We start from the raw sequence: 16,072 nt of genomic DNA on the forward strand, positions 1-16,072 counted from the left end.
TATTTTGTCCGTAATTGTGTGTGGGAAAGCATAGCTTAAGGGGAAAATTGATTCGCCCAGCAATCAAAGTTTCTAGAATTTAAACAGCCACCTGAAGAATTTTGAAGGAATATTTTAACACATACACACACACACACACACACACACACACACACACACACACCCCATACTGTCTCCCATTTATCAATTCTATTTAGGGTTGTTAGAAGAAAAGGCACAAGAACAAATATCAATTATCATCTTAATGGCATGGACAATAGCATACTATATCTGAGCTGTGATTTTTTTCCAGGAAAATAGGCCCTTCTAATATCAGGTTTACTTATAATCAGTTATTATCATCATGATAAAGAAGTACTATTGCAAGGCCTTGTGCTAAATGCTAGTAGGTACAATTTAAGTTGCGTCTTTAAAACTATGTAAGGTTTTGATAGTAGAAATAAAAAGGCATCCCTACTACTAAGAAAAATGTGCAAAAACAAAGAATTTAGGAAAGCACAGAGCATATAATGATCTCCTCTTCTTGTTCCTCATCACACCACATATATCAACATTATAATTATCGTTCCTAACATTTCTGGGCCAAGCATTGTACAGAGGCATGACCTGACCTGTACTGCTCCAGCTAGCATGAAGCTTGGATTGTCTGTGGAACTTCCTTGAGGTTACGTAGCCAGGAAATTATGAAGCCAGGATTAGACTCTTGGCATATCCGATCGCCACCTAAGCATTTTGTTTTACTGCATCTACTTGGGTGATATTTGAGGATAAAGCAGCCAAGAAGCCAAAAGAGTTTATTGCCATGTGCATAGGGGAAGGGCACAAAGGATTCTGAAGATAAAGCTACAAAAACTTCTGTTTAAGAGATATTAATTTGACAACAGCACAGAGATTAAATGTACAAAAGTTATAAATGGTTTGGAAAATGACCCTGAGGTATAAAGTCTTTCAGTTTCTGTAAGTCAGGATGTATGTATGGTTTCATTACTGCTAATACATAATCTGGCTCACTTGAATCACGCTACCTTGTGTGTACAGTTGAGATCACAGTAATATTAATGCCTAAAGTACAATTCTTATTATCACACTTAGACATCTACACCCTAAACGGCAGGACTATTTTTCTGAATCTCACAATAAATTTCATGGAAAAATCCTGTTTAACTTCAAAAGCTAATTCATTCTCCTAACAGGCTTAAGTCCTGACCCTCAGATCGAGGCAGAAAACAGATATTATTCCATTCCCTTCATCCGCTGTACCGTAAATAAAGAAAGAAATAAATAGCTTATGCAAGCGGATGCTTACAGGTATCATCAAGCCACACAGTTCCAAAAACAATTGCAGCATTCAGTCTCTCAAAGCCTAGGGACAGTAGTTGTCTATCTCAACTCTCAGGTCCACCACTTATATTTTAAAGCCCTTTATAATGTATAAAGTTGTTTTTACATGTTAGAAAAAGGAGACAGTTCTCATTCATTATACTATAATCTCAAGTTCTCATCTGTCAAGGTAGGTATTTGATTAGGTGATCTCTAGGGCCCCTAAACAAGAGGAACACTTCCTGATGATGTTGAAATTATTTCATTTCTAAAAAAACTTTTTATTTATAATGTAATTGCTACATAAATGCAATAATCTATTTAATTATCATGAATAGCTTCTACTTCACCTTTCCAGCTAACTACTCTTATCTTTGGCAAATCATTAACATCTCTGAGCCTTAACTTTCTTATTTATTTTTAATCTTGACTCTGATTTCTGATGTCACTTCTATCCTTAGCTGACTATGATTCAGTCTCATCTGACCCACAATCACATCCAGGAAATGGCAATTATTATCCCAGTTTCAAAGGGGGAAACAAGAGCCTTACAAGATTTCGTTACATTGATACCAGTTGTTTGGTGACCCGGGATGGGACCTGGGTTTTTCTATTCAGGCTTCACATTCTGTTCACCACATTAAGGCAACTTAGGAGCATATAAGATGGCATGGCCCTGTAATACAATGTCTTGCAACAGTTTCAGAATCTCCTGAATTCAGAATTGATAATGCCTAATCTGCTAAGATTCTACTAAAAGTAGTGGTATTCATTGAACCATTTACTATTTTGTGAAACAAATACTAAGCTTCTACAGTGGACCAGATAGGGGTTATGGTAGACTTGTTACAGTTGTAGTGATATATGCTCTCTTCCCATAGGTAGTATCAGCCTGTGGGAGTATGACCCACAAATTCAGACTCATATAATAGGGACAGAGTCTCTATTATAAGGTTCAAGGATAATTCATCTATTTAATAGTCAATTATCTTCATTTTATGTAGTTAATTATCTTTAATAACTCTCAGGTTCTCTTCTGCTCTCATGCCTCATAAAAGAGATATTTTGTTGCAGAGATAACTTGTGTTGGGTTATCTTTTAAATTATGGAAGTTCCTACACTCTATAAAGTGATTCCTTAGTAGGAATCAAGAACTGGATTCCTACATACACTGAAACAGGTGCTCACAAGATCTGTGTTTACGTTACTAACCATTAACCAGTCGGTATGTTGCCAAAAGTTTCTAAATGGTCATAAGGTCTTGTGGTTACCTTAGTGACTTTATTTTTGGGGTGTGTTGCAGTAAACAAAGAAGAACGTGCAACTAAAATTTTATGTGCCATAATATTTTAATAGAGTCATTGAGCTAATTCCTTAAAGACCACTTTCTGCATTAGAGAGCACAAAATAATACTAGTACAGTTTCTCCAAGTTTTTATTATTACTCAGGTATGAAAAATGGCAGTTAAGCTTCTAAAGCTATCACCCCAGCTGGGCAATACTAAAGTTATGGATATAACCTAAATCCCATACATTGATCATGTTTGAGGGAGGTCAGCTTTTTTGATAAACATTTACTATTATTAATATGAAATCCCGTATGCCTTAGAAACATTTCTTCTTTTATAAAGTTTTAGACTACAGTAAATATTCCCTAGACATGACAATGTAACCTCCTCAGCCTGAAGCATGAGAGAGTAAAATTATCAGTTTAACCAGCTTGACAGTGAAGAAAATCATCGATATTTTAGAGATTGATTTAGATGCATTCTCATATTTAGTGTATATTCAGAAAATAATATGAAATATGGCTAGATCTTAGCAATTTACTGAATTTTTGGAAAAATGCTTTTGAACTATACATTTTAATGTTGGAGAATTTATAAGTCATTATTTTCTCACTATTCTTAAAGGTACGAGGTATTTTTAGAAATTAGCTAATAAGTTTTAACTAATAAAATCACATCTAAAAATATTGCAACCAAAGCATCAGTAACTGCAGAATATGAAATATAGTAAAAAAGCCTGTATTCTTATGACTTGGGATCTGGGGTTAACTCTCAGAAATATATGTCAGAGTCAGCCACTAGTGAAGAATTAGGTTTCACAGGAGTAGGAATTCCCGTGGTGAGTTACTAATCTTGATGTTCTGCATATTGTTTCCTTATTAACTTGTTTGGTCAGTTATGCAGCTTTGCCCTACTCTCGCTATTTATAATCTATCGCCCCCTCTCCCATTGTTCAGTCATGCTGCTTTGAAAAAGCAGTCTCCACTTCCTCATTTAGCAGTCAGTCTTTAACCCACACTGTCTGACTTTCATTCCCACCATTCCTTGGAAACTATTCTTGCTACAGGTATCGGGCATCAATGGCCTCTGCTAAATCCAGTGGACACCCTGGTCATTATCCACTCGATCCTTGTGCTGTAATCCACACTGTGGACCAGTCTCATCCTCTTCACCCTTGCTCCTTTCCTGGATTTCTTGTCTTATTCCTTTACAGGCTACTCTTTGTCATTCTTCCTTGCATGGTCTGCTCATCTCTCAAAAAATTTTTTTTGAGGATTCCACTTTTAATCATTATCTCTTCTTTATACATTCTTCATGAGCAAACTCATCCTCACCCAATGCTTCAACTGTTCCCCCCCAGTAAGTCTCATTTTTATAGTCTAGCTCAGACCTCTTTCCTGAGGCCCATGTCAATATTTCAGGCAGCCTCCCAGATATTTTGGCTCATTATGTTTCATGAGAACCTCAAACTCAGCAAGTGTATAGAATGATTCTTCCTCTTATTGTCCTTATCTTATTAATGGAACCACCACTCACTCAGGTCCTCAAACCCCAAATCCAGGAGTTTTCTTGACAACTTCTCCCTAGTGCTCCATACTCACTTAATCACCAGCCTGGTCTGTTCTATGTCTAGGTATCTCTTGAATCCTTCCTGCCCTCTTCATTGCTGCTGACACTGTCTCAGTAGCCCATACAGGACACATTCTCTCAAGTTGCCGTGATTTTGCTCTTGTGGATTGATTCTTTTGCCTAGAAAACTCTCCTCTTCTGTGGCACCTTTCTCCAGCAAGCATCTGATATTATCCTTAAATATTGAACTCTGATACTACCTTCTTCATAATTTGTTTCTTGACCTTGTCTTTTTCTACTTCCTCTGTCCACTGTCCTGCCACTGTAGAGTTAGATGCACCCTTGTCTTAACTATGCTGTTACCATACAAGACTTGGCTCTCAGCATTTTTCCTATTGCTTGTCTATGTACTTATTAGCCTCACTCACTCACTTTGTTCCCAAAGTATGAAGTGCAAAACTTACAGTCACTCAACAAATGTTTCAACAAATGTTTATCTATCCAGTAAAAAGTGTACTGTCTTATGCAGTCATGTGTCTAGAGATGTAATTTTCTTTTTTGTCTACTACTCAACCTAAGTTTATTCTCATGCTCCTATTTCTACAGGAGGGTTAAAAATGAAAGTAATTTTGCTATATTAAAGTGAATTTTGAATGACCAACAAGTGTATGAAAAAATACTGAACATCAGAGGAATGCAAACCAAAACCACAATGAGATACTATTTCTCCCCAGTCAGAATGGCTATTATCAAAAAGACAAAAAATAACAAATGCTGGTGAGGATGCAGAAAAAGGTGAATTGGTAAATTAGTACAGCCATTATAGAAAACAATATGGTGGTTTCTCAAAAAACTAAAAACAGAACTACTATACAATCCAGAAATCCCACTAGTGGGTATTTATCCAAAGGAAAGGATATCAATATATCAAAGGGATACTAGCACTCGCATGTTTATTGCAACATTATTCACAATAGCCAAGATATGGAATCAACCTAAATGTTCATCATGGTATGAATGAATAAAGAAAATGTGGTAGATACACACAGTGGAATACTATTCAGACATAAAAAATAATGAAATCTCACCATTTTCAGCAACATGGATGAATCTGGAGGACATTATGTTAAGCAACATAAGTTAGGGACAGAAAGATAAATATTGGGTAGTCTCTCTCATGTATGGGAGCTAAAAAATTGAGTTTATAACAAGAGAGAGTAGAACTGTGGTTATTACAGTCTGGGAAAGGTAGAGGGGAGGGGAGGATGTGGAGAGAGGTTGGTTAACAGATACAAAATTACACCTAGATAGGGAATAATAAGTTCTAGTGTTCCTCTAGCACTGTAGGGTGAATATGGCTAACAATAACTTGTACATTTTCAAGAAACCAGAAGAGAAAATTTTGAATGTTTCCAGCACAAAGAGATGGTAAATGTTTGAAGTGATCAGTATGCTAATTACCCTGATTTGGTCATTACATATTGTATACATGTATTGAAATATCACTCTGTACCCCATAAAAGTGGTTCAAACTTATCCCACCTGTCCCCTTTTCCATCCCTCAGGTACAGGGGTGCATATGCAATATTATGGTCTGTGGGTGGAGGGTGACGATGAGGGTGGAAGTGTGAGTCTGGTTCTAACTCACCTGTAACCTTCATGGAGGCAGAGCCATTCCATTCATTCTTGAGCTGTGGGCTTTGGCCTCTGTCCCCAAGACATTTGCTGGAGAATATCATGGCCTCACTTTGGTCTTCTGAGGTCATGATCACATACCACTGCCAGACCATTTCTTGTTCCATTAGCCACTACTGCACTCTTTTCAGGAACTCTGCTTTGTTTTCCCCATGCCATACTGGAGCTGGGGGACACTGTATCCACATTGTACCCATGCCCATTGGCCCAGCATCCTGGACACTGCCCAGACAAACCAGTCTGACACCATTTCATGTTCTTGCCACATCTGTAGTTCCTGTAATACCCTCTAGCCCCTAAGGCCAAGACCCTGCTTCTTGATATGCAAAACCCATTTTCTAGACAGCATCCTCACTCACTTCTTGCCAAAAACCTTTAGAAAAATCAAGTTTCTTTTAAATTAAAACAATTTTGGATTTTAGACTTTTGTCTCTTCTGTGACTTAAAAATGCTTATTTTAAAAGAAAAGGCGGAACCAAATCTTCTTTGTTCCAGATAAATGTGTCCTTACCCCAAAGTAATGCATACCACTACATTTATAAGAAGAGAGCCTCAAAGCCACAAGAAAAAAACAATGGGAAACATACACTTGATCTTAAATCTCTAAAATGTACTCTGTAATGAAAGTAGGGGTGAATGGCATTTATTATGTGCCGGGTGAGTGAAGTATAAGGGTGAACAGCAGATAGCTTTTGAACTCTAGGTACTATCCAACAATGGGAAGCACAGACACGTACCCAAGTAAGAGTGGGACAATGTGGAATGAGAGACATACTGGAGTAGAGCTACCAACATATTGTATTGGAGAATGGATGAGGGCACAAGGAAGGACAACTCTCCAGGTATGAGGATTTACACTTTAATTCAAAGACATGGTTTCATATTAGAATCATTTGGAAAAGGTTTTAAAAATGTTAATGCCTGTGATTTGGCACCCAGACATTCTGATTTACAAGTTTGGGGTGGAACTTTGGTGTAGGTACTTTTAAATCCCCTCTCCTCCGCCCCTGGGATATTATAATGTAAAGTAGTAGGGAATGTTGAGAACCACTTCAGTATAGGCAATGTCTAAAGGGGCTGGACAATTCAGATTCATATGCATGAAGAACCAATAAGTCTGTTGAGTAGCTGTCACCAACTTGTGTGGCTGGGAGAAATAGTTTTTGATAAAATGTCTCTGAAGCCTTCTTCTCTGGTTTGGTAAACGCTTCAGCTAGCACAGAGAACATAATTTCACCCACTCTCACTGGCGCTAAAAAAAGAACCACCTGAAGCTGTACATCTGATCCCATGGGTGGCATCAGTTCCAAATGCCAAACTAGAATATTCCAAGTCATTTCACCTTTCCCTGTCACTCCAGTGCACAGCCAAATGGCATTATTGACTGATCCTATAGGCTTGGTCTTCTAAATATCTCTTGATGATTTTTCTCCTATCACCACTTCACTGCTCTAGTTCGGATGCACTTGCTTTTGGTCACCAAGCCTTCGGTGGCCCTGCACACCACTCCTTTCATCTTCCATCCTTCATTGAGAGGTACTTTTAAAAACACATTGAAGAATATTGAGTTGAGTTGGCTATAAGGAAATAACAAAATAGGATCTAAATAAACGTTTGTGTAAAAACTAGAGAAGTCACACTTCAAACTTTTAAAATAAAAAAGATAGATTCCTGGAAGTGTCTCACAAATCATTATCATTTTTATATTATGTGCAGAGAACCTTCAGGCTAAAGGAATATCTTTTTTTTTTTTTTTTGAGACACAGTCTCGCTTTGTCGCCTGGGCTAGAGTGAGTGCCGTGACATCAGCCTAGCTCACAGCAACCTCAAACTCTTGGGCTTAAGCGATCCTACTGCCTCAGCCTCCCGAGTAGCTGGGACTACAGGCATGCGCCACCATGCCCAGCTAATTTTTTCTATATAGATTTTTAGCTGTCCAAATCATTTCTTTCTATTTTTGGTAGAGACGGGGTCTCACTCTTGCTCAGCTGGTCTCGAACTCCTGACCTCAAGCGATCCACCCGCCTTGGCCTCCCAGAGTGCTAGGATTACAGGCGTGAGCCACCGCACCCGGCCTAAAGGAATATCTTAATGAATTTCTATATTTGGTTAACTAGATCTAAGGGAAAACTCAACACTGTAAAAACATAGCCAATAGAGGCAAGGAGGAGAAAGAGATCTGGTTGCATATTCTCTTTTAATAAAATTTTAGATATACTTAGAATAATAACTTAGAAAAGGATAAAAGGGAAGCAAGTCTGGACTGAATTCTTTGTACATGTAATAAGTCAGCATCACAAGGGCTATTTTGGGTTCTCCTTTAAACTTGGCCTCTGCAATCTTGCTTCCCTTCAAGGACATGATTAAGAATTGTTTTATTTTTGCTCTTATTTCCTGTCCCCAAATGGTGTTTGGCTGCACTTTGATGTTTTACTTATTAACTCTGACCACATAGCGTAAAGGAAATTTTAGAAACCTCTGGTTTTTGAGACCAATAGGTCTCCCCTCCCCAAATGTGGTTGTTTCTATAAATATCACTCACTTGCTTTTATTCCCTGTTACTAGTGGATCAGATTAATGGCCAGTAACAGATTGTCTTTATTCCCTTATTTCTTCCTTTTCCAATTATCCAGAGTAATTTTGTTTTTCTTCAATAGTTTGTATATTAAGAGTTAATTAGAGTTCCACACACATCTACTAGAGGGTGTTCATGGGCAATATGTACCTCAAGAATTTTCTGCCAAAAGTTAAGTGAATTTTCTTCCAAATTGAATGAACATTTCTATATTTATAGGGAATTTTTATATCCCTTCCCTAAAGAAATATGACATTTAGTGCTGAGTTGTTAAATGCTTTAGGATCTTAGAGGGTAAAATAGTTGCCTCTGAAACTGTTTGCTTTACAATTTTCAGTGTCTCGTACACTTAAATCAAATTGATGAAAGATTTTTAAGCTCTATGATTAAAGTATTATAAATAAAATAATTTAGATGGTAGTGAAAACTTTTTGTTGTAATGATACATATTAACCTATCACATCAATTCAGACTTTCTTAGCTCTATGCAAAATTTCTTTTTTTAAGTCTACTTCCTCTAGAAAACAGGGTAAATTGACTTATGGAAGAGTTTTGTCAAGCATGGTGCCAACTGAATACAAAGTTTCCCTATTCATAGAGTGGTGAAGTAGAATGTTTAACCACATAGAATGTTTAACCAAATACCTCTGAATAGAGTGAGTGTTGGGCAGTACAGTTTATTAATAGTACTACACATACTTATTTCAGCACAGTGGAGCTCTGTTAAAATGAGATGTCCTAAACACATCATCCACACATGGCAGAATATAAATGTTCAAATTTAATGAATGGCTAAAATTCTGTTTAAACTTTTAAAGCAAGTTTTAATGTGCTGCCGCTACCATTTAAATGAACATAGAAGATGAATTAGATTGAATGAAAACAGTGTTTTAATTAATAATGACTCTAAACAATTATAATTCTGGCTTTTAGCAATTTACAAAGTCATTATTTTATTGTTTCTCATTTGATTGACCATAGTCAATAGGAAAATATGTCACTTGTATATAAATGGTGGCACAGTAGAAGGTGAAAATAACAAGAGTAAAGCATAACACAAATCATTCATTTCATGCCAAGAAGTTTTCTGTAACACTTTCTTTAGTGATTTAGCCTTATTTTAGTTCAAAAAGAAAACTTCACCTTTAAAAGATTTGTTATTTTTATGAATATTTCCTGAATATGTTTTTATTATTTTAAAAGTAGGAACTGGGGTCTCTAAGCAATGATGAGAAATATTTTATACAACTAAATGTACTGGCTAATTGAGATGCACATGAAACTCCCACCCGAAGTAATATCATAGAAAATAGTCTGGGATCCATTAAATATTGCAAAATTCTATGTTAAATAATAATTATGTTTGTGAAATTATCATCTTCAAATTCTCTTTAAAACACATTTTAGCAAGCAGCTATAATGTTTTACAAATGCTAATAAAATTTAGTAGGATTTTATATAATCTGTTTGAAGTAAATGCGAGGTCATTTATACAACTAAGGTAATGAGAACATAAACATGCGTTAAGTGATTATATAAATACAGAGTAAGTCAACTGTGAAGATTCTAGAAAGCTAACTTCTGATCTACTTCCTACTTTCACTGTAATGTAAACTGTAGTTATTAGAAGTTTGCTTTCACAGATCTGCTGAGAAAAGAATCATTTGCAAAATATCATGGAATAAGGCAGGGAAAAGAATCTGAGCTAGGCCCCTAGGCTGTACTCAGCAGAATAGCCTGCTGAGCTGCACTGGATAATTAGATGTTACAGATTCCCTGCTGTGCAGGCCCAGTGTGATGTGCTCAGGGTACACCACACCTGGCACACACTGGTTGACTGCTAGGATCTCCTGGGGAGCCTTCAATAAACACAGCTGCCCTGCCCGGAACACACTTGAGAGTTCCTAAGGGTAGGGCTCATATCTCTGTATTTTCAAAGATCACCTTCCTACTTTACTATCTGATTTTAATGCTCAGTGATTAAGAGTTGGCTAATTATTGGGAACCATTTGTTTTCCCTTTTTGTAATTATTAACCTTGGCATAGTATGCAAATGTCCTCCACATGTGAGCCTCATATTCCAATTCCCAGATGCAGAAAAGAGGTTAGAGAGGAAGCAGTAGAAGTGTACTCTTCTCTTAGGAATAGAAAAGAAACACCCCTTGACCGTATTGAATAACTACATCAGATTCTTGAGTGAAAAGGATTGCAAGACATAATCCTTTTCATTTTATTTCTTATAAAGGTATGAATTCCTCAAAGGTATATTTTATTCTTAAAGAGGACTATGGATTAGGTCATCAGGACCTTGGTAAGGTGGGGAGTCAGAGAGACTGTTACAAGTCTGCATTGTTCCAAACGGTGCCTCCAGTGCCTACAAGAGAGCCTGCCCATTTTAGGCACTGTTTTTGAATGAAGAAATGATTCTGGACTGGTAATGTCTTATAATCTGAGAAAAGAGTCCATTTCTGTGGGTGTTTTGGTGTTCTTTTATTTTGCTGTTACTAATTTATTTGTTCTTTTTAAAAATTGCAAACATACTGTCAAACACCCAGAAAGTAGCAGCTGAATTCTGTCTTCCTCACATTTAAATACTATGCTAACCAACTCTCCAGGGTTTACTAGATGAGATTTGTGTGGAAATATGTTGTAAAAACCAAGTGTAGTGTAAATATATTGTCAAAATTGTCTGTCAGTCTCTGCTTGTTAGATTTCTCTTATTCATCTCTGTATCCCCAGCATGATAGGCACCTAATAAATATACATGACATAAAAACAAAAGGAAAAAATACTGACTTACATGCAGTAAACATTGAAGACTTTCTTTCTGTATACATATGCCCTCTGAACCTGTTAAAACTGTGTATCTTTAAATGTCTTTTTTCTGCAAACCCAGAGACAAAGCTTGTAGTTTTGTTTCTATTAATACTTAAATGTAATTATATTATTCTCTGTCTTTATTGTATTCTTGATGATATACCTGCAGTAATTTTCTACATCAGTATTTAAACATTTTTCACAATTTTTAACCCCTGAAAAGGAGACTACAGTACCAATATTTATGTAGCTATCCCCTTATTGATGGGCATTTGTTTTGTTCTGTTTCTTTGTTTTTGTGTCCTGTGTTTGAATGTTTCTGTAATACAGATTCCTAGAAATGGAATTTCCTGATATTAAAAGCATATTTAATTTTTTGATATGTTGCCAAACTGCCCTCACAAAGAGCTTGTGTCAGTTTATACCCCTCAAATAGAGTGTGATAATGCCAATTCTGTCACCCCCACCAGGCCTGGGCACCTTTAAACTTCTCTTTCTTTCTTTTGTTAGACCATATTTAATGGAGGAAATGGTATTTTGTTATTATTTTCCATTTGTGTCTGTATACCATCTGGACACTGTGCTCAAATGTAAAATATACAGTATTTTAATCCAAATGGCAGCTAATATAATTTCTATTTTACAATATATCAAACTGATCTGTTTCTATTTTTCTGTTTCTATGTTAAAGTACAATTTTAGTAGTTAAGTATCTAATTGTTTCCATGTATCATAATTTATATAACTATTATTCTATTATTAAAGATTTAATACCTTTGCAATGCCTCACTAATAACTTAGCAGTGAAAAGCCTTATGCATGCAGGTTTTTTCTTCTCTTTATGAATAGTTTATTAAAATAAGATAGTGATATTACTGGGTCAAAGGTTTTACCTCTTTTTATGGGTCTTGATAAGAATTGTTAAATTGCTTTATATAGGTTAATTATCTTGATTTAGTCATTCCACAATGTATACATATATTAAAACATTGTGTTATATACAATATATAGAATTTGTCAATTTAAAAAAATAAATAGCTTTATAAAAGCATTATATCAATTTTTATGATCATGAAGAGTATATTACTATAACAGATTCTTGACTACCTCTCTGAAATATGGTAGATCGATTATTTTAAATTTAAATAATCCATATAAGTTTACATTCATAATTATAATTAGTAGACTTATATACAAAAAATGGCAAGATATGTATTTATATTTTCCATGTTTAAAAAATGCTTACTTTGGAATGCTAACGGAAAGCAACAGGATGCAGAATGAGGTACAATTTAAATATATACAACCATATATACCTCACCAATAGGTCATTTTACTTTTCTCTTTCATACCTTTTTGCTTTTTTCTAATTGATCACAATGAGTATTACACCAAGGCTGACTGTCCTCAACATATTCCTGGGGTCAAAAGATCTGTCTCTTTCTTTTAGGAAATTTATCAATGGTGTGGTTCCTCATGCAACAAATATGAACGTCTGAAGGCAAGCCAGGTAGCCATTGGCATCCGGGATAATGAAAGGAAAGGAAGATCTCAACTAATTGTGGTGGAAGAAGGAAGTGAACCATTAGAGCTTATAAAGGTATTGGGACTTGTTTGTTAAAGGGTTACAACTCCAAGTTGTGTGTGTGTGTGTGTGTGTGTGTGTGTGTGTGTGTGTGTGGTGGTGGTGGTGATGGTGGGGAGAGAGAGATTCCACAAATTTTTTAATACTGGGCCTATGCTAAGATGAAGTAAAAGGAAAGATCAGGATTGCCTAAGTCATGGAGCTAGGAAAAGACAAAGTCCTGACTGTTTTACCTCACCATTGGTGTGACTATCAAAGGAAGCCCTGACCTCTGTCTTCTCAGGACAAATGTATGAATAACACTTTTGAGATTTACTATAAGAATGCATTTTGGAAGGAAGATAATAGTTCATTTGTCTGGGCTTCTTAACATTTTTTTCAAACGTAGTGATTTTTTTCAATTTTAAAATTAACAATTAAAGATTGAATATCCCTTATCTGAAATGCTTGAGACCAGAGTGTTTCAGATTTTGGATTTGTTAAAGTTTTGGAATATTTGGATATACATAATGAGATATCTTGGGGATGGGACTCAAGTCTAGATAAGAAATTCATTTATGTTTCATAGACACCTTTATAAGCATTGCCTGAAGATAATTTTATACCATATTTAAAAAATAATTTTGTACATGAACAAAGATTGTGTTAAGTGCTTATGTGTGGAATTGTCCACTTGTGGCATCATGCCATCACTCAAAAAGTTTCAGATTTTGTATCATTTCAGATTTCGAATTTTCAGATTAGGGATGCTAAACCTGTATTCCATTAAAAGAATGAAATAAAATCTTACACCAAGAGATTAAATACATTAATATTTAAAATATTGTAATAATTTTAAGCTAAGAATTACAGGCAAGAGACTTATGATTAATTTAATGCTTAAATTAATGTGAAAATTAAGTATCCATTGTTCTATAGACCTGTATCATTTACTTAACCATTATACTAATCTTAGACATTTAGTTGTGACCAAATTTTCCCTTTTAAGAAAGTAACTACCTAATTATATATATTCCCTTAAGATTATTAGTCAAAGAGTATATTAATATTCAGATGTGTTGATATGTGTTGGCAAATCAATTCTCATTTATTTATTCAACAAATATTTATTGAATTCCTGTGGTATGCCAAGCACTAAATGTTTGCTGCACGAATTGTTACTCCTTTGTACCACCTCTGTGTTCCCTCATGACTTTACAAAGTGCTGTCAGAATTTATTATTATAATACCTTTTTGAACCTTCTACATTTAGTAATGGCAAGTGGTATCTCTTTGAGTTTTCATTTCCTTGATTTCCTAGGATATTATGCATTTTTCCCCAGTGATTTTAGTAGTGTGCATTTAAATTTTCCTACAGACTGTCTTGTAAACATATTTTTAATATTTTTGAGTTAGAGCAATATAATGAAGTAGTTGCATGATCCAGTGATAGCCTAAAAATCCAGTGTTCAGAAATTATATGAGATAATTTTATAGATTGTAATGTCTTTAAACTTTATTATGTTAATAACCCCCAAATGCAGACTTTTATATTAATGATGTTTTGGAAATGATTTTAATTCAGTGGGAAAAATGCTAATGGTATAAGGCTAAGAGAAAAGGCAGGATATAAAATTTTATATACAATATTATCTTAATATATAAGTTCATGTGTATATAACTGTATATTCACATATATACATATACATCTGGTATATGCTGATATAGTATCAATATTATCTTTGACTTTTGGGTTGTGGCTGCTTGTCATTTTCTTCTTCATTTGTCCTATATTTTCAACTTTTTATAATGGACATGCATTATTCATCTTATAATCAGACAAAAAGGCCATATATAAAAGTAAAATAAAATTAGGGATGATTGTATTGGATTTTCAATAGTCAGAATAACATTGCTAATAAATTAGACTGTATAAACTATTCAAAAGAAATGTTTCATCTTTGGATATTCTTTCAAGGTCTCTGTTATAGAGATGTGATCAACCATTTAAATCTTCTAACTTGGCGTATTTGGAAGCAAAAATCTATAAATGAGATATATTTCTAGTTGACTGTAACCACTGGTTTCAATAGCGTTACTCAGATAGAAGCAGACCCAGGAACAGGACTCACCCTCAGTGAAGTGGTGGAGAGAGTATTTAACTATCAGAGGTCATTCATGCTTTTCCAAGGTCACCCTAGGTCTAGAGCAAGTCCCTTAACTTCTCATTGTCTCTGGTTCCTCATTTGTAAAGTGAGGGGTCAAAGTGGCTTCTCTGGTCCCTTTAGGCTCTGATCCTCTGTGATTCTGTGTTATCCCTTAGGCAGTAGCTGTGTTTAATTACCACTCATTTGACACTTGCAGTCCGTTCTAGGAAGTGAAGCCACAATTATTTGACCGTGTATTCTAAAAAGTGAAGCTACTGTGGTGGCTAAGGGGTTTGGCTGTGCATGAACACTATTTGGTGTCCTTGCTTATTGGATTTCATTCAAAGTTCTGAAAAAGAAAGTGTAAACTGTCAATACATTATACTGTTAAAGTAAGAAAATGCAAATATGAAAAAAAAACTGTGTAAAAATATAACTTTGGGTTTAAAATGTTAGTAATAGGGATAAAGTGGCAATGCTTAAGATAGAATGTCATGACTGCGTTTCAGGGACTTATCATTATTAGTTTTTAAAAAGTCCTACAAAGTATCTACTTTGTTTCCATTCAGTACATTCAGTGTCTGTATTGTATTATATTTGACAGTTCTCATGAACTGAAATGAATTATCAGTGACAACCTTCCTTAGATAAGAAAATGAAGTAGTCATTGGGCTTTTTGTTTCTGTAAATGTTGTTTTGTAGCCTGATTACACGGTGAGTAGTTATTTGATGAATTAATGGTGTACCTTTTATAACCTAACTTGACCTCTAGGCTTTCTCTTAGTGCTGTAACTATAAGGATAGAACTCAACAAGGTCATGAACTTGGTTGGGGAAAATTACAACTTTATTTCCACTAATCTCTTAACTAAAATGTGGCATTTCCTCCAATTGTGAATATAATCAACAAACAAGGGTAGCATGGGCAGTACCTGTAACTTTCCAGATCACATTATAGTTATTGAAGATAACCTCAAACTATCCCTTATGATCATCTCTACTTGGTACTTATCACAGTTATTAGATCTGCTACTTAAAAATATTATCTAATGAGTTAGGGAAGAAGCTCATATATTACTTTATCGAAAGTTTTTTGA

The 16,072-nt window shown here is 35.2% G+C and overlaps 1 protein-coding gene across 1 annotated transcript in view; it reads left to right on the forward strand.

The window, feature by feature from the left end:
• The window catches only part of SCIN (scinderin), a 70,450-nt gene that overhangs the window by 11,813 nt on the left and 42,565 nt on the right, over positions 1-16,072 (forward strand). Inside the window, exon 4 of the mRNA XM_045564680.1 lies at positions 12,716-12,865. Within this exon, the coding sequence (XP_045420636.1) occupies positions 12,716-12,865 (150 nt within the window). The remainder of the gene's footprint in view (positions 1-12,715; positions 12,866-16,072) is intronic.

This window comes from Lemur catta, chromosome 11 (assembly GCF_020740605.2).
Source record: "Lemur catta isolate mLemCat1 chromosome 11, mLemCat1.pri, whole genome shotgun sequence".
NCBI classification, from domain to species: Eukaryota; Metazoa; Chordata; class Mammalia; order Primates; family Lemuridae; genus Lemur; species Lemur catta.